At 39.8% G+C, this 23,156-nt stretch overlaps 1 protein-coding gene across 2 annotated transcripts in view; it reads right to left on the bottom strand.

Annotated features, from left to right (window-relative positions):
• The window catches only part of LOC127653947 (rap guanine nucleotide exchange factor 4-like), a 52,492-nt gene that overhangs the window by 17,815 nt on the left and 11,521 nt on the right, over positions 1–23,156 (bottom strand). Inside the window, exons 2-4 of one of the 2 annotated variants that reach the window (XM_052140823.1) lie at positions 17,215–17,357; positions 16,732–16,820; positions 14,530–14,676 (exon numbers count right to left, since the gene is read on the bottom strand). In XM_052140823.1, the coding sequence (XP_051996783.1) occupies positions 14,530–14,676; positions 16,732–16,820; positions 17,215–17,357 (379 nt within the window). Of the gene's footprint in view, positions 1–4,790; positions 4,916–14,529; positions 14,677–16,731; positions 16,821–17,214; positions 17,358–23,156 lie in introns of those variants that run through there. The other variant, XM_052140824.1, reaches the window with a different exon arrangement.

Below are 23,156 nucleotides of genomic sequence, written 5' to 3'. Positions count from 1 at the left end.
TCTGCATTATGTGGGCCTCGCATACACAGGTTCTGGTCCAATGGAAACCAGGAAGTAATAAACACATAAAGTTGTTCACTATAGCAATGCACATTGCACATTGCAGAGGTTGTCTTTTCACTCTAAAATAAAACTTTTACTCCACTGATGGTTAGGTTTAAGGTTTGGGCTAGGGGTAGAGTTATTAAATCTGCATTCCTGTTGACACTTTTACAAAATGTACAACTAAAAATACAACTCATTTTCAGTGCCACCTTGTGTACATTTTACCTGGAAACTGGTCAGTAACACTTTCAGCTTCAGCCACAGGGGGCAGTGTTTTAAATTTCAGTAAGCACAGACCAATTTCCCCAGCAGAACTTTCGAACTCCAGTCTCTGAATTCACAGTGTGATCTGTCAGTTACAGCATAAATTACTACTGGCCTAATTAGTAGTTTCACCTCTTTTTTAGCAATTTTGCTGCAACAACATAGGTAATATAGATTTTAATGTGTAAGAAAATGTGCGTGGCACTTGCCTGTACAAAACTCACTGTCATGATGCTACTGTGTTTTGGGTAGTTGCTAGGACATTGATATGCAGCTGAGAAGGTTTTAGGAGTTGTTTTGAGTTCATCGCTATATGGCTGCTACGGTGTTCTGGGTAGTTGCTAGATGGGTTCTATTGTGTTGCTGGATGGTTGCAAGGTGTTGGCCGAAGTCAAAATAGTCCACCCCCAATACTCTATTACATTCAAGACACTAAAAATGCTTTGTTCATTCCTTCTCGCAAGTCTATCGATTTCTTTGCCCATTTCATCAACCGCCAAGTGAACATCATAAATCTTAATGCTTAGAAATGTAATAGCACACCTCTCATCAATAAGCTGCAAGATTTTGGGCATCATTCATGTAGTACAAACAGTGCAGAGGGAGTTGTTTTTCAAAGTTTAAAACTTTGCACTTAGTATGAGCAAGCACCACTAACTACTCATTTCACATCCAGTGCAGAATATAATCTATTTTTGACCCATTCAATCAAAACAAAGTGAGCCATTATATTTAAATTCATTATTTTAAAGAGTAAAAATAGTGGTGCTTTCACCCTTTGAAACATTGTAAGACCAGATCCCTGAGAACATGAATATTTTTCCCCACAGCAGGATCCTTCATCACAAACTGGGAGATTAAGCGTATCTAAGAAGACTGATGTTATACAGATGCACTGGGCCTTAATAAACAACTTAAACACATTGGTACAGCCGAGAGTGCTCAGAGATTTGTGTCTCTATTTAATAGGTGTGACAGACAATGTCTGTAGTAGGACATTCTTGGATAGTTCACCCAAAAATTTGAATTCTGTCATTATTTATACACCTTTATATAATTCCAAAGCCGTATGTCTGTCTTCTGTGGAAAAACATTGACGTTAAGTAAAATGATTGGGCTGCTTTATTTCATCCCATGAAAGTGGATGGGGACCAGGGGCTGTTAAGCTCCAAATAGGACATAAAGCACCATAAAAGCATAATAAAAAAACTTGTGCACTATATCCAGCATAATCACATAGGAAATCCTCATGCAGCTTCCAAATGCTCATGTACCTTGAAATCGACCCAATCTGCTGAATTTATGACAAGCACCATCTCCCCAATAAGACATTATTTTATCAATTCAAACTTGTTCACCTTTCTCTGATGTGTTATAGCATGTTCATGGGTTCTGTTCCCGTAGGAACCAGGAAGTTGTCGCATTCATGTAAACAAAAGTAAACGTGATTCAGCGGTTGTATTTTTGCTCTAAATTTTAATTTTCACTCCACTGAACATTAGGTTTAGTGTTGGTTTGGTTTGAGTTAGGGGCTAGGGTTAATAAAACATGCATTCCTGTTGACTATATTACATAATTTGCAACTAAAACTACAACTAGCTTTTGGGGCCACTCTGTGGACATTTCACCTCCAACACCACCATTCCAGCTTCGGCCACTGGGGGCAGTGATTCGAATTTCGGCAAGCACAGAATGATTTAAGCAGCAGAACTTTTCGGCAACTGTTGCCGAATTCACAGTGTGATAAGTCTGGGTAGCTTTGTGTGATGAACAAACTTTTTAAGTCATTGTTCACTGAAAATCTTGCTTGACAGCAGTGGTCACTATTCACTTTCTTTGTATAAAGAAGTAAAGCTTGGACATTGCTATAAATATCTCATTTTGTGTTACACATTAAAAAGTCAGGTTTTGAAAGATATGAGGGTGAGTAAATGATGACAAAATGTATTTTTGCTTGAAAGAGCAAAACAGAGAGGGTTACTAAAATTGGAAACTGGAAAATATTTTTGGCCATTGACTTAACTTCAGACAGGCTTTGTTCCATTCACACAAATGAACTTTGAATATCTTATTTCCTCACCACTTCCTGAAGCTTAAACAAAAGCTAACTTCTGTTAACTTAACATCATCCATCCCTTCAGACTTGCAGACCAACACAAAAACTCACACACACATTTAGTCACATTCAATGAAATAATACATTTCCAGCTGGCTGCTTTCACATAGGTGAAGTAATTCAGCCAGGATTATCTAATTAACAGCATATAAGCACATAGAGCAAGTGTATTTCCTCTCTTTTGCAGCCAGCTCAGGCAGTGACCCATACAGCCTGGCACAGAACTGACCCAGAGAGAGAGAGAGAGACAGACCCCTTAACATTCAGTTCACATCCTCAGCTTTTAACAGCTGATCACCTCACACTGTTGCCACAAGGACAGGGTCTCTTTATCCATGACATTAAAGAGATAGTTCACCCACAAATCTATATTCTGTCATCATGTCTGCACCCTCATCACCTTCCAAACCCATATGACTTTCAACCGTGAAACACAAAAGGAGATGTTAGTCAGACTTTTAGGGACTGACAGCCTCAGTCAATGTTTTATTTCATTACATCTTTTTTTCCACACAGTGAAAGTGAATGGTGACTGAGACTGCAATCCCTAACATTCTGTGTAATATGAAGAAAGAAATAGGCATAAGGTAAGTGAAAAAGGACCTTTTCATTTTTGGGTGAACTTTCCTTTTAACGTCCAACTATCAGAAAAACAAAATAATATCACAAAAGATCCTTGATCAAGTATACCAACAACAACCACAACCAGTAAATCCAAAGACTTCTGTCATTACTAACCTTATTAACCACAGTGATAATGGCAGCTTCCCTAAACCTAGGGCACTGCAAAAAATGTCTTAATCAGTATTTTTCTTTCCAGTAAATATATCTAAACATTCTTAGAATAACATGAAGTACATTTATTTTAGAAGCAAAACTATGTATGTAAATAAGATGTTTTCAGAGAATATCTTGAATTGTATATTATCTTTTTTTTATAGCTAAACATAAATGTTTTGTTGTCGCTTATAACAAGGAAAAATGAATTTGCCAATGGCTACCTCAAAATCAATATGCTATTGTCTCTGAAAACAGGTCTAATTATATTAACATAATTTTAGTAACAGTAAATCTTGTTTTAAATTACTAGTTCACCCAAAAATTACAATTCTCTAACCATTTACTCACCCCCATGCTATCACAGATGTGTATGACTTTCTTTCTTCTGCAGAACACAAACAAAGATTTTAGAAGAATATCTGTTGGTCCATTTAATGCAACTAAACTTTGAATCTCCAAAAGGGACATAAAGGCAGAATAAAAGTAATCCATACAACTCCAGTTGTTTAATCCATGACTTTCAAAGTGATATGATAGGTCTGGGTGAGAAACAGATCAATATTTAATAGTCTTTTTTACTATACATTTTCCTCCCTGCCCAGTAGGTGGCAATATGCACAAATAATGTGAATTGCTAAAAACAAAAAAGAATGTGAAAGTGGAGATTTATAGTAAAATAAATGACTTGAATATTGATCTGTTTCTAACCCACACTTATCTCGCTTCTGATTTTATGCTGCCTTTTTGTGCTTTTTGGAGCTTCAAAGTTCTGTCCACCATTCACCTGCCTTGAATGGACCAACATAGCTGAGATATTCTTCTAATAATCTTTGTTTATGTTTTGCAGATGAACAAAAGTCATACACATCTGGGATGGCATGAGTGCGAGTAAATGATCAGAGAATTCAAGTTTTGGGTGAACTATCCCTTTAAGGATATTTTTAGTGGAAAACAAGACAAAAAATACAAGTAAGAACATTTGAAAATTACGTTTTTTTAAGTGCAGCTAAAATAAATGATCACAAAATGTGCTTCATGTGGTAACATATAAATTAACTCTTTTTGTTCAAGTCAAAAATGTTATTTAATAACACAGAATCAACCTGAATACATTACACCAACAGAAAAAAGCTCCTTATAATTTCAGGTTACCACTTTTTACAGAATAATGCAATCAGAGAAGATATATTCATGGTAAAAGTGGTTCCTTGATTATAAAAAATAACTAAAAAGAAAAACAAATCCTTCTGCATACATTAAAAATATATATATTTTAAGATTTACCATTTTCAATTTCATAACAAAATTCCATAAATTTGAATAGAGTAGTCTTTAATAAAAAATAAATAAATAAATAATATATATACACATATATACATATATATATATATATATATATACACACACATACATACATATAAACACATTTGAATTCATAATTTTTTTTTTTAAATTACACATTTAATTTGAGGCAATTTTGTTATGAAATGTAAAAGTGTGAATCTTGAAAATAGGTTAAAATATATTTTTTTAAGTTTATGGCAAAATTGAAGATAATAAGCAAAACTGAAGACAAATGACTCACTCTGGTAAGAGATTAGTCCCACAGAGAATCCCCTGGGATGTGATTCTTGGCTACTTCCAAAATGTAACCAACTTCCCAGCATTATCCAGCAAAACCCAGGAACCCTCCTATATTTTCCAACCAGATGCACACACGCACGCACGCACACACACACACACACACACACACACACACACACACACACACACACACACACACACACACACACACACACACACACACACACACACACACACCCTGACACTCCTATTACACCATGTATGATTGATGTGTTTCAGTGTCTGCTCTTTGAATCTCTCTGGTCGAGCATCTGATTGGACTTCAGTGGCCGTCTCCAGGCAATTGCGGTAGCCAATCAGAGAGCTGAATTTACTCAATTCAACCTGTATCACAGCACTACTTCTAAGAGAGAGTGAGAGAGAGAGAGAGAGAGAGAGAGAGTCTGGTCTGCTAAAAGATCAGGGCCTCATCAAATATTAAGGTTGTTAAATTGTATTTACACTGAACAGACAGCTGTGCGTGTGTGTGTGAGTGTGTATCTGTGTCTGTGTGTGAGTGCATGTGTGTATCTGTGTCTGTGTGTGAGTGCATGTGTGCCCTACAGCTGTAGCGAAATCACCTTTATTACATTAGAAAGAAAGGTAGTCTGTCTTAGCAGATCATCTGTTGGGCTGTTAGTAAACTCTTCCAAGATCGGTAAACACTAATAAAGCATTATGACTTGCACTTTGCAGATGAAACCATGTTATATGCTTATAAACTTACAGTAAGTCTATGAATCTGACCAATAAACATAATCACCATAAAAACAATATACCACCTCTGTGATTAGCTTTGAGACCCAGATTTCTCAAATTAAGGGAGCAATCCTGTGAAAATACAACTTAAGGGGGTCATATCATGCATTTTTGATATTTTTTCCCATCAGTCAAGGTTTTTTTTACACCACAACCGGTCATAATTTAGTTTTATGACCATTCATAATGACCATTTTCTACCTTCTCTCTGACACTTAGTGGGTGGGATTTACTTTTGCAGCAGTGCCTTCCACTCTATGTGCACTTCTATAAACACCCTTGTCATATCCGTGAAATAAGATACAGTGCTTTGCTTATCTGTAGGTTTGATGTTGAATCAAATAGTTTTTAACTGCCTCATCCTTATAGCAAAGACGGTATGACATTGCAGCCCTCTAAATTGTGAGTAAATCACAAGGTATGTGGGTAAAGTATGTCTGTTACTAGTCACTGGCTTGTAAATATTTACATTTCACTCTCAAGTGATTTAGTTGTGTACTGGCGAAGCACCGCAATCCTTTTTACTAATTAAAATCAGGCTATTAAGAAGCTGGATTCAGCCTTGTCTTTCACTGCATGCTGTGTCTCGTGAGCGCACACTCTGGCCATACAGTATTTTTGACTGCAGTGGGTCCTGAGCTGTTGTGATCGCGCTGAGTAAAAGTTTCCTTTTGACTAGCCCTTTTGCGATCATTAATAATCGTCTGATCGCTCTTAAATGATCTAACCGCATTTATTGTGAGGTGCATACTTTAAATTCCTATCACATTTTACTGTCCAAATGAGAGAATATTAAGCGATTATATAAATGCCATGAACTTGTCTCATTTAGTTTGCTTTGATGTGTACGCTGTCTGCAGAGGCTTGTGCCAAACTCCCAGGTATAAACTTAGCAAACATAACATTTATATCGAAAGCAAAGTGCTCTGTTTTCACTTTAATTAACTAATGTGTAATAATGTAAGCGCAGCGTAGTTCTAGCGGGAAGACTAGCAGCTGTACATCATCGCACCATTAGGTGGGTAATTCCCAGCCAATCACATGTAAGCCATTGGTTTATAAGTCTGCTCACAATCTATCACATTGCTGTTTCAGTGTGCTAACACGGCAACCTCCACCACCCCACCACCACCAGTTGAGTCCCGTCCTGCACCTCACCCCTGCATCCTATCTCTGGCGGGATATGACGGTTCCTAGTACAACTTCTTCGGACCGCCAGACGGGGCCTACGCCAAAGAGAGACATTACTTTTCTGTTTTATATTCATCAAATAAATTTCATTTTAAATCTCACTCATGTCTGCAAGTCTTCCTGATAGAACAAATATTCCTTGTCATTGTGGGTTCATTCACGCAGTGTTTATGACACGCAGTGACGCAGAGGAGATGCCAACCTATGCAATTTCTGTGGAGATGATAAAATTCAAGACACAGAATCTCATATAATAAGGGCTCATTTTTTAATCGTAGAGCCATAAAATATTGTGAACGTGTGAAGAATTTAAGACTTTGTGCTATTATTACATAATATAATTTTAAGTAAAATATTTTTTATACATTTAAGATTGATTGTCATTCATATGTGTTTGAAGCATTAAAAGGAACCAATCTAAATTTGTATAAATACCTGTTGTGTGCATGAAGCACTCATAGTGACGATTTGTATGATAATCGTCATATTCACGAAAGACCTAAAACAGACAATTAATTGTCATAATCCTAAAACAGGCAAGTAATTGTCATAAACACAATTATTTGTTATATTCCCAAAAGCATCATAATCCTAAACTTTTGGGAAAGTCCTGGGCTGGGTTTCCCATAAGCATTGCAAGCTTAAGTACATCATAGAAACTATTGGCGCCAATAGTCTCTATGATCAATGCTTTTGGAAAACCAGCCCAGGACTCTTCCTAGAGCTGGCTGCCTGGCCAAACTAAGCAATATGCAGATGGACAACCATCACTGGAACACTCCACCGATCTGGGCTTTATGGCAGAGTGGACAGACGGAAGCCTCTTCTCAGAGCAAGACAAATGAAAGCCTGCTTGGAATTTGCAAAAAAACACCTACAGGACTCTCAGACTGTGAGAAACAAGATTCTCTGGTCTGATGAAATGAAGATTGAACTGTTTGGCCTCAATTCCAAGCGTCATGTCTAGAGAAAATCAGGCACCACTCATCACCTGCGCAATACCATTCCAATGGTTCACCATTGATCACCATTGCATGGTGGTTGTAGCATCATGCTGTGGGGTGTTTTTCAGTGGCAGGGACATAGAGGGCTGCAAGCCCACAAATAAATCAGTACTGATCAGTAAGATCACACTGAAATGAACAGGAACATTGTTAAAAAATGTAAGCCACCCGTTTATAACATGGGGGTTCTTTAAAAAGATATGTAGAGCAGCAGATGCTGCACAATGAAGATGCCCATGCAAAACAATCCACGATGCAAGGGTGTTGTGGGTCAATGCCAGAGCATTGTATAATCTAGCATGTTGCTATATGGTTGTTAAGGTGTTAAAAATGGTCACTAGATTGTATCTAGGTAGTTACTAGGCTGTTCTGGGTGGTTGATAGATGCTTACTGTCCTGAGCCAAAAGCAGACTAATCTCGCTGTAAATTTAGCGACAGTAGGCCGGAATGTTCTGTTGCTGTAATTGGTCTGTGCTTTCCGTAATTCAAAGCCCCTAGTGGCCCAAGCTGGAAGTATTGTTGAACATATGGGCTCACGTAAGCTCATTTCCAGGTGTAACGTGCAGTTGTGCCAAAAGCAAGTTCTAAAGCTAGTAGATATTAGTTATAATGATGTAATAGTCAACATTAATATTTTTAAACCATACACCCTAACCCTAAACCTAGTCTCACGTAGCCAGACCTTTGACTTAAACAGCAAAGGTCTGGGGTCTGTCGTAGCTAACATTGGCAAAAAACAACCCACTTGGGCAGGAAAAGCCATCTGACTGACATGTAAAGTGACCAGTCACATCCGGGTTTGTCATTACGTGACGTTTGGGGCAGTGTAATTGGAGACCGGCATGGGATATTAAATAATTTATTTAATGGCGTGCAAGTCTCTGCGACCGTTTGCACAGAAATCACGCAGAAAATTAGAGGAAAATGTGTAGCGAGTGTAAGTATAGCAAAGAACCTCATTAGAGAGTATTTCACAGACATAATATAAAGCTCTGCACATGGATATCTGCTTTACTTTCTGCTACATACTTCAAAACAAATGCTGAATATCTTTAAAAGAATTGATGTGTCCAACCTGGCAAAATTGTGCAAATTCGCTTATTGTGTCAACACATAACCTTGTGAACTCGACTCATGCTTCCACCCAGACCAGCGCAAACTAAGCTCTCGGAAATCAGATTTAGTCTGACTGGACTGGAAAGCATTACCAATTTTGTGTGCTATTAGCGTAAGGCGGTTAGTACACAGACTGTGGCTTTGCCATCTGAGAATGAGACTACCCAAAAACTAACCGTCAGTGGAGTAAAAGCGTAATTTTCGAGTAAAAATGCAAAATATGAATCATGCTCACCATTGTTAATATGAACGCGATTACTTTCTATGAGCCAGAACCCGTGTCTCTGAGGCTGCTAGCGCAACATGCCCTCATTAGTGCCACAGGAAAAAGAAAACACACTTCAATTGGTGCAAAAATATCTGATGAGAGATGCCGCTGATGCCAGTGTACCATTCGGTAGCAACATGTTGATTTCCCATGTGATCAAGCTGCACAGGAGGAGGTATAATTCATGTCCACAGCACAAATTATGCGGGACGAGTTACGCATCAAAGTTTAATAATTAGACTTATGGGTTTTAAAAATTACTCATAGTGACGTGTGCATTAGCAAACACCACTAATAAATTCTGATGTCTCTTAATTTGGCATTTATTTAAAGCCTTTAATGATGTGTAAAGTCTGCAGACTATTTTCAGACGGACAGTGTTGGCCATATAAGAGTTTATAAAAAATACTTGATGCCTCTTTGATTGTGCAGGGCTGAGAACAGATATCATGAGTGAGGCTGGTAGGTTTGATAGTAATGTTTAAAACTCATCTGAAATGGTTTGAAATGAAGGACCACACATTTACATAAATATCAACTTTTCTCTCATTCACACACACAAACAAAAACATTCTCTCATAAGCACTTGTCTGAAAATAGGTCTGAATGAGAGGTTTCCAACGAGAGAGGAGATAATTGGTAGAAAGTGGGAGAAAGAGCTCTCTGTGCACATTGTTCCATTGATACAGTAGAGACTGATACATAATTCATGTTGTATGTTTGGTGTAGTCCTTCTAGTACAATTACACACCAGTGCTTTTGAATCTATCTGTGCTGTAGGGGACAAGAACACAGTGTAAGGCTGTGTGTGTGTTCGTGATTGGGTTTGTGAGAAACTGAAACATAAATAAAGCACATATGGTCATTGGTAAGCTGTGAGACACGGGTGATACTATTTACACAAGCACTGTTAACAACAGAAGCTTGAAAGACGCACGCACCCGCACGCACGCGCACACACACACACACACACACACACACACACACACACACACACACACACACACACACACACACACACACATGTTGTGTTTCCATGTTTTATGGGGACTTTCCATAGACATAATGGTTTTTATACTGTACAAACTTTATATTCTATCCCCTAAACCTAACCCTACCCCTAAACCCAACCCTCACAGAAAACTTTCTGCATTTTTACATTTTCAAAAAACATAATTTATTATGATTTATAAGTTTTCCTCATGGGGACCGACAAAATGTCCCCACAAGGTCAAAAATTTCGGGTTTTACTATCCTTATGGGGACATTTGGTCCCCACAAAGTGATAAATACACGCTCACACACACACACACACACACACACACACACACACACACACACACACACACACACACACACACACACACACACACACACACACACACACACACAGGGTTACAATCACTTCCAGTTTATTTCTTAAATCTACCAATAAGAGCTCCTTTAGGTATAGTAAGCAGAAGATATATGTTCTCATTCATATCAAGAACACTGCATTACAAGATCAGGACTTTTTATTGGATTTTATATCATTTCTGTCTATTTCTCCCATGGCAGAAAGAACAAGAAAGCACTCTCTCAAAAAGAAAAGGTTGTGGTTGTGGTGTAGTGGGCTAAAGCACATAACTGTTAATCAGAAGGTTGCAGGTTCGATCCTGTGGCCACCACCATTGTGTCCTTGAGCAAGGCACTTAACTCCAGGTTGCTTCGGGGGAATTGTCCCTGTAATAAGTGCACTGTAAGTCGCTTTGGATAAAAGCGTCTGCCAAATGCATAAATGTAAATGTAAAAGAGTAATGCACAAAAGACAACTTCAAAGTGTCTCTGTACAGCGTACCATCCACAGGGTCCCAAACACACTTAAAATCTTGTGACACGGCAAAATCCATTTATGGCACATAATTCAGCCATCTTGCCTTGTTTTCAACATCCCAGTGCATATTTTTCTATTCCCTGGCTGCATCCAAAACCAAGAAAATGTTGCCTTTGGAGGCTGTATACTGAGGCAGAGTGAAAAAAAGGTGCTTTTCAAACTGTTCTGAGACCATTAAGAGATCCATTCATTCAAAACAGCTGTCAGTTAAGCCATTAAATGATTAAGCAGCAAGTCAGCTGCCTAAGTTTTCAGCCCCTGCAGCTCCTCTCATCTCCTCAGTTTACGGTACAAAACTTCATAGACACCCGTGTGACTCTTGAATCGATTATCACTGCGACCACATGCTGACTACAGTTCATGTCTTTTTCTGAGGATAACATGTATACACACACATGCACATTCACGTTCTCCATTTAAGTGATATCAGAGACCAGCTGTCTTGAAGGTTAAATGACAGATTATGGGCAAAAAGCCTATAAGATTTGGCAAATCACTGCGGTGCAGTGCCCAGAGAAACCCATAGAGCTGTAAGCAAATCAGACAGCGCCCTCCAGTGGTACTGATGTTTGGAATAGCATACTACCATACTACTAATACTATTTCTACAGTTAACAGTATGCATACTAGGCAAATGTGTACATTTTCTTTATACATGGAACACTCTGATAACATAGTACCAAATTTTCCAAAATGTGCAGTATACAACAGAGCAGACCGTATGGAATACTGTATCCCACAGTGCTCAACTTAACCTTCCATTTCCAAAGTGACAAATTAAAGGAATAGTTCACCCCTAAATTAAAATGCTCTCAAACTTTACTCACCCTTACACTAGCCCAGATGTGTGTGACTTTCTTTCATCTGCTGAACTCTTTTGAAGAATTTCTCAGCTTTTTTGGTCCATTCAAAGCAAGTGAATGGGTGCCAACATTTTGAAGCTCCAAAAATCTAAAGAGTCAGCATAAAAGTAATCCATAAGACTCCAGAGGTTAAACCAACATCTTCAGAAGCGATATGATAGGTGTGGGTGAGAAACAGATCACTTTAACATAATTTTTCTTGTGTTTTTGGTGATTCAAATTCTTCATGCACATCGCCCCCTACTGGGCAGGGAGAAGAATTTCAAGTAATAAATAACTTAAATATTGATCTGTTTCTCACCCACACTTTTTATATCACTTCTAAAAATATGGATTAAAACACTGAAGTCATATGGATTACTTTTATGTGCTTTTTTGGAGTTTCAACATTTTGGCACCCATTCACTTAAGGACCTGCAAGCCGAAATACTCTTCTAAAAATCAAAATATCTGTTCTGCAGAAGAAAGAAAGTCATACACATCTGGGATGGCATGAAGGTTAGTAAATGATGAGAGAATTTCCATTTTTGGGTGAACTATCCCTTAACTGGAAGCGAGACATTTTTACACATTAGCTGTGTCCCAAATGATGCACAATACACTATGCACTTACATTATACACAATGTACTCAGCCATATAGTGTATGATTGTATAAAGTGTAGTATCGTCCCAAATGGAACACTTTTTTTCATTTTGCTTTTTAACAGCTGATGGAAGTGATGTTTCAAACGCAAGCAATTTGTTGCCACTAGCTTTAGCACATTAGCCAACCTCAGTGCATCACTTATATATCAAACAACATACATATTCACAAGATGAGATGATTACCAGACATCATTTACGGAATAAACCCTGCACACAAAAAGATCATGTGACAAACGTATGATTACAACATTGTGGCATACTACTGTTTAAAATATTAGTCATTGCATAATGTGTACTGTTACACATACTGTTTTATTTAATACTACCCGGTTTTCAAGGTATACTGTGCAGTATACAGTAAGCTAGTGTTCCATTTTGAACACAGCCTCCATCTTGTTACACACACAAGCTACATCCCAAATTGCATACTTCTACTACACACTGAAAGTATGTACTTTGCTGGTGATACTTTAGAGAAAGATAGTACCTGAGATGTATGCATTTCCATTTGATAACAAGTTACATGAAACTGAATTGTGACATTTTTAACTAAATGTAATAATAATAAATAACAAATATTTTATTAAAGATTACGCAATTCAAAATAAAATTTTGTAATAAAATAAAAATGCGTAAATCGATTATTTTTGAGGTGCATCGTAAAATCGTGCCTTGTTACCACAGATCCCCTTGTACAATACTTTTGCCGTTTGCATGTGAGCATTAGCATCAAATTCATTAGTTTAAGGGTTCTGTAAGCATTTTTCCCCTCATACAATACATAAAGAGAACCATAAAGAATTCCTCTTCCATTGTGCTTTTGGGCAATATTAGCCAAAAAGAACACACATATGCACACTTTGAAAATGTAGCAGAAACAGTATACACATTTTTTTATTTAATATTAGGGCTGTCAATAATTAAAAAAATGTATCGAATTAATTACATGGCATGCCGATTAATTAATCAAATTAATCGTAATTGATCGCAAATATAAATATTTGCTTAGAAAGCACCTCAAATAACAATAATTCAATAAATAATGATTAAATACTTATAAATAGTTATATTTAAATCATTATAAATACAATATATGCTATAAATATTAATAATATTCCATTCCATTCCAATAAGGTATCATTTGTTAACATTAATTATTAACATTAGTTAACATGAACTAACAATGCGCAATACTTTTACAGCTTTTATTAATCTTAATGTTAATTTCAACATATACTAATACATTCCTCAAATCAAAAGTTTTGTTTGTTAACATTAGTTAATGCACTATGAACTAACATGAACATACAATCAACAATTATATTAACTAATATTAACAAAGAATAAATGCAGTAAACAATATATTGTTAATGGTTTGTTCATGAATTGACTAACATTAACGAATAGAACCTTATTGTAAAGTGTTACTGTCTTTTTTAATGCTTTACTCGTGTTGCACAATGATGTAATGCATTTTATTGATCTAAATTCAAAAAGTGGCTTTAGTATGCAATATTTTGTTTATTTCCATATTATCGAACTTATGTCATCTGCCTATCATTGGCCTACACAATCCATTTTGCAATTGAATTCATCAATCAGTCTGAGATATATTTATTATGAGGGCTTTTCTAAGGATGTGTCATGCACACCTGCGTCAGACGCTTTTGGAGCATTTTGTTTGTGTCGCATCATAAACATACAGTTTTAGGTCATTGTGTCAAGTTAAACAAAGTTTGAAACTTGGAAAAACAGAGATCCCTGCATTTGTATTTTTTAACGTGTTATTTTTTATATATAATTAATCGCATTGAATTAACGTGTTAAATCGTCAGCCCTATTTAATTAATTTTATATATAGTTTCTAAATTACTATAACTTGAAATGCACCAATTCTAATATCGTTTACTGATTAGGATGGATAGATTACAAATTAGTATGCAGCCTATTTAATTAAATCATGAAAACATTCAAACAAACCTCCCACAGGGTTTTGAACTCCCTCTGTTCTATGCGCAAAAGTTCGCTGTTCTCACGGCTGACGATCGTGGCATGCCGGGGTGTGTTATCCAGGATCGACTCCCCGAACGCCGTCCCGACTCCCAAAGTACAGATTGTTACAGCATCCTATCGAGAGAGAAAGGAAAGGTATCAGTGAGAGGAAAATGATTGTTTCACAGATCATAATTAAGATCCATCACATCTTTGTAAGCAAATGATAGAATCTTAATTCTTCAAATTTACTTAAATCTAAACACACTGTAAAAGCATGTGCACACAGAGGTTTTAAAAGACCATTGAACATGAGAAGTGTTCTTAGATCAGACATAAGCACACACACACACACACACATACTTGTACATACGCACATGTATGAATTTGTTTCTTGTACTCTGTCCTATGTTTTACACTTATTTGATCAGAGCAGCATGATAGTGGCAGATTCACTTTGTGAAACTGGAGCAGCAACTGTGCTGTTAATATTGCATCAATGAAACAGGGATTCTAGCGTGCACATACATTATTCAGACCACGCACAACCCCCCCACCCCACCCCCCAACACACACACACATGTTCAGCTGTATGCAGAACATTCATAGCTGAAGGACAAGTAAATATCATGATGCCTTGTCAGTGCTGTGCACATATTTGCATGTAATCAAGCAAGTAGAATCTAGACTGCTTTACATATGAATGCTATATTGCATGCAGACAAAAAGGGCAAATTACCACAACTGAGCTATGCAACTCTATGCAGCACAAGCTGATAGGTTCTTTAAACTTGTTATCTGTTTGCCAATTTGCTCACTCACTTGTAACATGTTGGGCCAATCAGCTTGCATGGTGTAAGCTGAATGGTCCTTTGACCTGTAATCGGGTAATTAATCAACTTTCGTCTGTCTATTTGTCTACATTTAAATTGCTCAGTTTTGCAGATATTCCGGTTTTACTGCAGCGCACTTCGAGAGTTTTCTCTATGAAAACCTCCTCCACGCCAGCTCCACGGATCTAGATCTGCTACATGGAGATTGTTTGAAATGTCTTGCATTTTGTCTAAATGTGCAGCAGCAGCATGTCCACATGATTAACTTAGTATAGGTATTAGTTTGTGTATTATCTAGCAGTATCGAATCTTCGTACTTCCTCTGTAGCAGCTGTAGCAGAGTAGCAGATCTAGCCTGCCAAAATCAATATCTAATCAATATGTCATACCCACATTAACATGCTAAATCTTTCAGAGAGTTGTCATCACTAAAATATATTGCTCAGATATTGCTCATTCATAGCTCAAGAGACTAAAAGATGAATTGTGTCGTTCCTGTGGCACTAGAATCAACAAACAGAATTGCAAAAGTAATGTTTGTTCTCAAAGAGGTTTCGCAAACACTGTTCCCGTCTTCTGTTGGTCAACAGATTGCTTATTTATTTATATACTTATAACTTTAAGTTAGCCATTCTTAGGTCAATTTGTTTAAAAAGTGTACACTTTGCTTCTACATACAGAATATAGCATGCATATGGCCAACACAAAATAAGCATTTCAAAGAACTGGGAATTTGGTTTGGTCAGATTCTTATTATTATTCTACTGATGCAGCCCATACATTTTTTAACCACAAATAGACTGAATATAGAAGGAGGAGGGCGGGGCCAGGCCGTGACTACGCACGCCCAGCCTCCAATCGGGCTAATCAGCCAAGGAGAGGGATTAGTGTAACAAGATGCAGCAGTTCGAGAGAGAGAGAGCTACAGGCAGCTGCCTTGTATGCGTTTGTGTTTATGTTTTGTCTTTATGATATAATGTCACATGAAATATTATTTTGACTGTTCAGCCGGTTCTTGTCTCTTCCTTTCCCAACTTTAACCTTGTTACAAGAAACTTCTAGAATGTTTGGGAAACCCTCTTCAGCTGTGTGGGAGTGTGGAGTGTTTTACGGCAAATGAACACATCTGAGAGTGTGAATCAATGTATTTCCTGTGGATTCTCAGAGAGATGCTTCCATCCCCAGCAGTACTACAGCAGTGCCTTCACTTCCTCGTATTTCCAAATATTAACAAGGCCATCCATTGGACCATCCACCCACTCACAGCAGGGCTCTTTATATCTGTGTGTATGCTGATGGATGCAAACGATGTCTGCTAATTGAGGTTTCAAATGATCTTGATCATGGTTTTGCTCACCTGATGGTTGGCTGTCTCAGACACCTTCACATCGAGGGATCCAGACAGAACAGCGTACCAGCTGGTACCGATGTCACCCTGCCGATACACTATAGGCAGATGAACACATTCTATGAATATCGATCTATGAACATCAATCATGTTTTGTTAATACAGTATAACATGTCTCATTCGATAGCAAATCTAACTATTGCATAGATTCATTCAGGACTAAACTTTAAAGATAACGAATATAAATGGTATTGTAGCCTGAAGTGCTAGGAGAACATTTTTACGTTCTACAAATAACTTTTTATCCTCTGGTACTGGTGCTTTTAAGAACCAAGAGACCAATACAATGATCTGAAGAACCTAGAATGTAATCAAGAACTTAAACTCCAAAGATCAATTTAGCCAACTCAACCCTATTAATCTAAAAGCAAATTAAAACATCAATTGACAACAGGCGTCATATTAAAAAGCAATTCTAAATCTGGTTCTTACAGGTGATGCCTTTCTCCAGGTACTCATAGAAGCCACACAAGCAGATCTGCTGCAGAAGGTTGGGGTGGAACTTCTCAAAGGCCTTTACACACTTTAGCTGAGCCAGAATTATGTCCACATCTTCTCCCGAGCGTTCTGCTGGCCTATAAAACAGACAAATAGATGTTATGGTCTGGGCAGGCACATTTACCAATGTGACCTACAAGAAAATCCTGAAGGCATGTGACAATTGCATGAATAGGTTGCTGAGGAAACAAACAGAGGACAAAGAAACCGTGCCATTCAGAATGGCTCAATAAGGAGGACATTGTGCTGTGTAAAGTAAAAAAAGTGTTTGTCCATCCATAGATATGGTCAGAATGGAGGGGTACAATTTTTGTCAACAGTTTCAAAAATGTAGAATCTAACAGAGGTTACCTTCACATGGTAAATCTGCGAATTCTAGGAGTGAATGTTAATCCACCCAAATTTCCCATCCATTTTGATATACATACACACATATGCACACATGTATATATATATATATATATATATATATATATATATATATATATATATATATATATATATACAGTACTGTGAAAAAGTCTTAGGCACATAAGATGTTTCACATAAGCAATTGTCATATATCTTCAGCTTTAACGTGTCAATATGAAATATAAATGTTAGACTTTTAAACATTACTTTTGCAAATAGAAAAGATTAGAATAGAAGAACAGGGACCCTTGCAACAGATGTCATGGCCCCCACAAAGCCCCTCACTGAACATTGTGTCAGTCTGAGATTACAAAAAGAGACAGAAGCAATTGAGACAGCATAAATAGATAGAAGAACCTTTGTTTGAATGGTCTAGCTCCACAGTACTTAAGTGACCCTCTACCACGCTATATTCCATCACGTTCATTACGATCACAAAATTCTGGAGTGTTAATAGTTCCTAGAATATCAAAATCCACAAAAGGAGGTAGATCCTTTTCATATTTGGCTCCTAAACTATGGAATAGTCTCCCTAACAGTGTTCGAGATGCAGACACACTCCCTCAGTTTAAGTCTAGACTTTAAGCATACACCTAATTTATCCTCCAAACCACAATTAGGCTGCTTTAATTTAGTCTGCCGGAACCAGAAACCAGAAACATTGATCATGATTTATAACTCTGCAATAAATTGAATGGCATCTATGCTAATATTATTTTATTTGTTTCCCTGTCTCAACCACCGGGACTCCTATCCTGAGGTCACCAGAACCGGCTGGATCCAGCTCCATTCCTGCTTTGTGTTGGACTGCTACATGTCGCTGAAGGATGATGACTAATAGCAGCCGGTGCCAGCCAAACATCTCTTCAGTCTATTATGATGGACTTCAGAGGATGAACTGATGCCAACTCCAACTATAAGACATGGTATACTTCATGTCATTGTCTGAACCTTGGATTTAGGATGGACCACACCGAACCTCACCGAAATTACTGCCAGGTTGAACTGGATTTCACATCCCTGATCTCTGCCTGCATCACCTCGGTCTATTGATGGACTACGATCTTGAAATGGAATGCATAGACTAACAATTGCCAACAAAAGCCTTCATCAGCCAATTAACAAGGACAATTGCATCTATGTGAACTTCTGCAGCTAATCCAGGATGGACTTCAAAGACATTGGTCATTAATCTTACAGTTCAAACACAATCGATGTTTAAACACTGACCGTTAACACTTTCTTAGTTTAATAATTTTAAACCATGTCTTTAACTATACATAAGTAATATTTACATTATATTCATAATGTTAGCCAGAGGGGAACTGGCTCCCACAGTGAGTCTGGTTTCTCCCAAGGTTATTTTTCTCCATTAAACAACATCTTATGGAGTTTTGTGTTCCTCGCCACAGTCGCCTTCAGCTTGCTCTCTGGGGTTATTAATACAATTATTATTTAATTACTTATTTTTAAACACAATTAACAATCGTATTTTATCTAATTACACAATGATGATTCATCGACATTACAGTTTTATCGTCTGTTAATGCCTGATCTTCTGTAAAGCTGAATTGAAATGATACGTGTTGTGAAAGGCACTATACAAATAAAATAGAATCTTAACAAGTCACCTGACTGAGTATTGACTGCTTGATAACAGCCTTTAGTCATTTGTTGTAGTTCTCAACCAGTTTTAGGCATTTCTCCTGAGGAGTCGCAGCCCATTCCTCCTAAGCAAATCTCTCAAGCTCCTCCAGATTTGTTGGTCTCCTGGCTCTGATTGACTCTTGTCTTCAGTGTGGCCCACAGATTTTCTATGGGATTCAAGTCTGGGCTTTGTGCAGGCCAGTCAAGGACGTTCACTTTGCTCATTTGGAGGTAGTTCTTCACCAGAAGTGAGGTATGCTTTGGGTCCTTATCATGCTGGAAGACGAAATGTCGACCCAAACCAAGTTTTGTTGCAGATTGCCTAAGGTTGTCTTTCAAAATCTTCTACGTAGTCTTCCTTTTTCATGATTCCTTCAACCCTGATGAGATTCCCAGTTACAGACGCACTGAAACATGCCCACAGCATTATACTCCCACCGCCATGTTTCACTGTGGGAACGGTTTTCTTTGGGTTGAGTGCCTATACTTTCATTCTCCAAACATAGGCAACATCTCTATGGCCAAAGAGCTCTAGTTTTATCTCATCTGACCAAAGAACACGTTCCAGTATGCATAATTTTTCTCTAGGTTGTCCTTGGCTTTTTTTGAAAGCAGAATGCAAAATAATAATATTAAACTTTTTTTTTTAAATTTTATATTTTGGAATTTTCGGTGCCCAGTTTGAAAAGGTTGCGTGACTTTAGCTGTGCTTCTGCCACTGGGGGGCAGTTAGGATATTGGGAAAGCTCAGACCATTGTAGCAGACAATAGGGTGGTGCTAGGGTCAGTGGACATTCGGGACTTAGCTCAAAACGAATTGGTTACCTAATGTAACCTCGGTTCTCTCTAGATGAGGGAACGAGTATTGCATAAGGTAGCTTACGCTATGCGAAAGATTCATCTTTTCTGAGATATTGAAGCCAAAAAATTATCCTTAATTTTGTATCATTTGTCAACGCAGTGCAGCAACTGCAGACCTTGAGCGGGCTAGCTAGCGAGCTCATTGGTTGCTCTGCGGCAACTGCTGCAGCCTATAGACGAACTTGGGCGAACTCGCGTCCAAAATGGGCGTGGCTAGAGTGCATATAAGCGTAGTTCGTAGGCTGGAACCCTGGTTTTCATTGAATGAAGCGAAAGTCGCTCGTGGCGTGAGCACGGCCGGCTACGCAATACTCGTTCCCTCATCTAGAGAGAACCGAGGTTACGTTAGGTAACCGATTCGTTCTCTTACGAGAGGTTCTCTCGTATTGCGTAAGCTAGCTTACGCTACGGGAACCCATTGTCAACGCCGTCGCGCCAAACATCCACTGCATGAGCCCCGGGGTGGGGGACCCGGGGAGCCCTTGTGAGTGGGGAAATAATATTTGGCCGGCAAGAGTGCGGGCCAGTGTGTGTGTAATACATAAGCACATAGTGGGAAGGGAACGACAGAGCAGCGGTGCCGGTCTGTGTGGAATGAGTCCCATCAGTGCAGCTCACCTGGGGAGCTGTAGCGTATTAAACCGCTAGTAGTTTTGCCTGCAGGGCGGGCACTTCCAGATTGTAAAATCTGACAAAGGTGGAGGGGGAAGCCCAGCCCACTGCCACACATATGTCGTGAATGGAAATCCCGCTGGACCATGCCCACGATGAGGCCATGCCTCTAGTGGAGTGAGCCCTAATGCCCAACCGGCATGGCAGGTCTTTTGACGCGTATGCGGCAGCAATAGCGTCCACTATCCATCTAGACAGTGTCTGTTTCGAGGCGGCGAGACCTTTGGTGCGCCCTCCGAACGAAACGAAAAGCTGCTCAGAGCGTCTGAAAGAGGTGGAGCGCGCAGTATACAATCTCAGTGCTCTGACTGGGCAAAGGAGATTGGCGTCGCTATTGGATGCTGGCAGCGCCGATAGGGAAATGACCTGTGCTCTGAAAGGAGTACCGATCACCTTGGGAACATAGCCGTGTCTAGGCTTTAAAATGACCTTGGAGTCACTTGGTATGAACTCAAGACACGCAGCGCTGACAGACAGCGCATGAAGGTCTCCCACACGTTTGACTGATGACAGGGCAGTCAGAAAAATGGTTTTGAGTGAAAGGTATTTCAAATCCACGGATTGAGGCGGTTCGAAAGGGGGGGCTTTCATAGTTTCGAGAACTATAGAAAGATCCCAGATAGGAACCGATAGGGGGCGCGGGGGGTTCATCCTTCTAGCTCCCTTGAGGAAGCGGGTGACCAGCTCGTTTTTTCCCAGTGACTGGCCGTGCAGGGGTTCGGCGAACGCCGCGACGGCCACCACATACACTTTGAGCGCCCTTATCCAGCAGCGACGACACCCCACATGTCCGTGGGTCCAGGTCTCTGTCGGTGCACCATTTTGAAAACACAGACCATTTTGACGCATAGAGTCTTCTCGTGGAAGGGGCTCTAGCGTGTATGATGGTGTTTATTACCCCTTCTGGCAGAGCGACGGGTAGTCGTTGATCACCCACGTGTGCAGCGCCCAGCGCTCTGGGTGGGGATGCCAGATCGTGCCGCGAGCTTGAGATAGGAGATCTGCTCTCACTGGGATGGGCCACGGCGCTGTCAGTGACAGCTGCGTAAGCTCCGGGAACCATGTCTGATTCTCCCAATGCGGGGCTATGAGGAGCACAGAGTGACGCGTTTCCCTGATCCTCTGCATTACCTGTGGCAATAGCGAGACAGGAGGGAAGGAGTAAAGCGGGCGGTTGGGCCAGTCCTGGGCCAGCGCGTCCTCGCTTTTCGAGAAAAATATTGGGCAGTGAGAGTTCTCTTCTGACGCAAAGATGTCTATCTCTGCTCTGCCGAATATGCGCCATAACTTCTGGACTGTTTGAGCGTGCAGGGACCATTCCCCTGGAGGAATATTGTCTCTGGACAGTCTGTCTGGGCCGCTCAGGTGGCCTGGCACGCGTCGCCTCAGCGAGGTGGCACTGGGACCAACTCAGTATCGCCAGATGGAAGAGGTTCCTGGATCTGACACTGCCCTGACGGTTTAGGTAGGCTACCACAGATCTGTTGTCCGAACGGACCAGGACGTGGTGACCCTGAATGACCGGGAGAAAGCGCACGCGCATACTCGACCGCTATCATTTCCAGACAATTTATGTGAAGGAGCTTTTCCTGAACTGACCATAGGCCAAAAACCGAGAGCCCTCGCAGACCACGCCCCAACCCGTGTTGGACGCGCCTGTCGAGATGACTTTTCGGCGAGATACAGCTCCCATCGTCACTCCCCGCTGATACCATTCGGCCACTGTCCAGGGCTGCAGAGCTGAAATACAGGTCTGAGTCACCTTGATCGGCTGGCGGCCTGTGGCCCAAGCCCGGCGAGACGCGCGGTTGTTTAGCCAATGCTGAAGCGGCGATGCGCAGTAAACCCAGCTGAAGAACTGCTGCGGCTGAGGCCATGTAACCTAGCACTCTGAAATTTTTCAGAGGCGTGAGGCTGTTCATCTGAAAGGACGCTGCTAGTCGCTGAACACGGCGCAGCTGTGTAGATAAGCTGAGCCGTCATTGCCACGGAGTCTAGTTCTATTCCAAGGAAGGAAATTGCCTGACTGGGCTGTAGTGAGCTCTTGGTCCAATTGACTGCAAGACCCAAACTGTTCAGATGGCTGAGGAGAACTGTTCTGTGAGACAGAAGCTCCGTATGTGACTGTGCCATAATCAGCCAGTCGTCCAAATAGTTCAGAATTCGCAAGCCCTGACTCCGCAGGGGTGCGAGCGCCGCATCCATGCACTTCGTGAAAGTACGGGTGCTAAAGACAAGCCGAACGGAAGGACGGTGTATTGATAAACCTGGCCGTCAGGCGAATC

The sequence above is a fragment of the Xyrauchen texanus genome, chromosome 13 (genome assembly GCF_025860055.1).
Source record: "Xyrauchen texanus isolate HMW12.3.18 chromosome 13, RBS_HiC_50CHRs, whole genome shotgun sequence".
Classification (NCBI taxonomy): domain Eukaryota; kingdom Metazoa; phylum Chordata; class Actinopteri; order Cypriniformes; family Catostomidae; genus Xyrauchen; species Xyrauchen texanus.
Note: the sequence above shows the minus strand (reverse complement) of the source record. Positions and strands in the feature narration are given on the sequence as shown.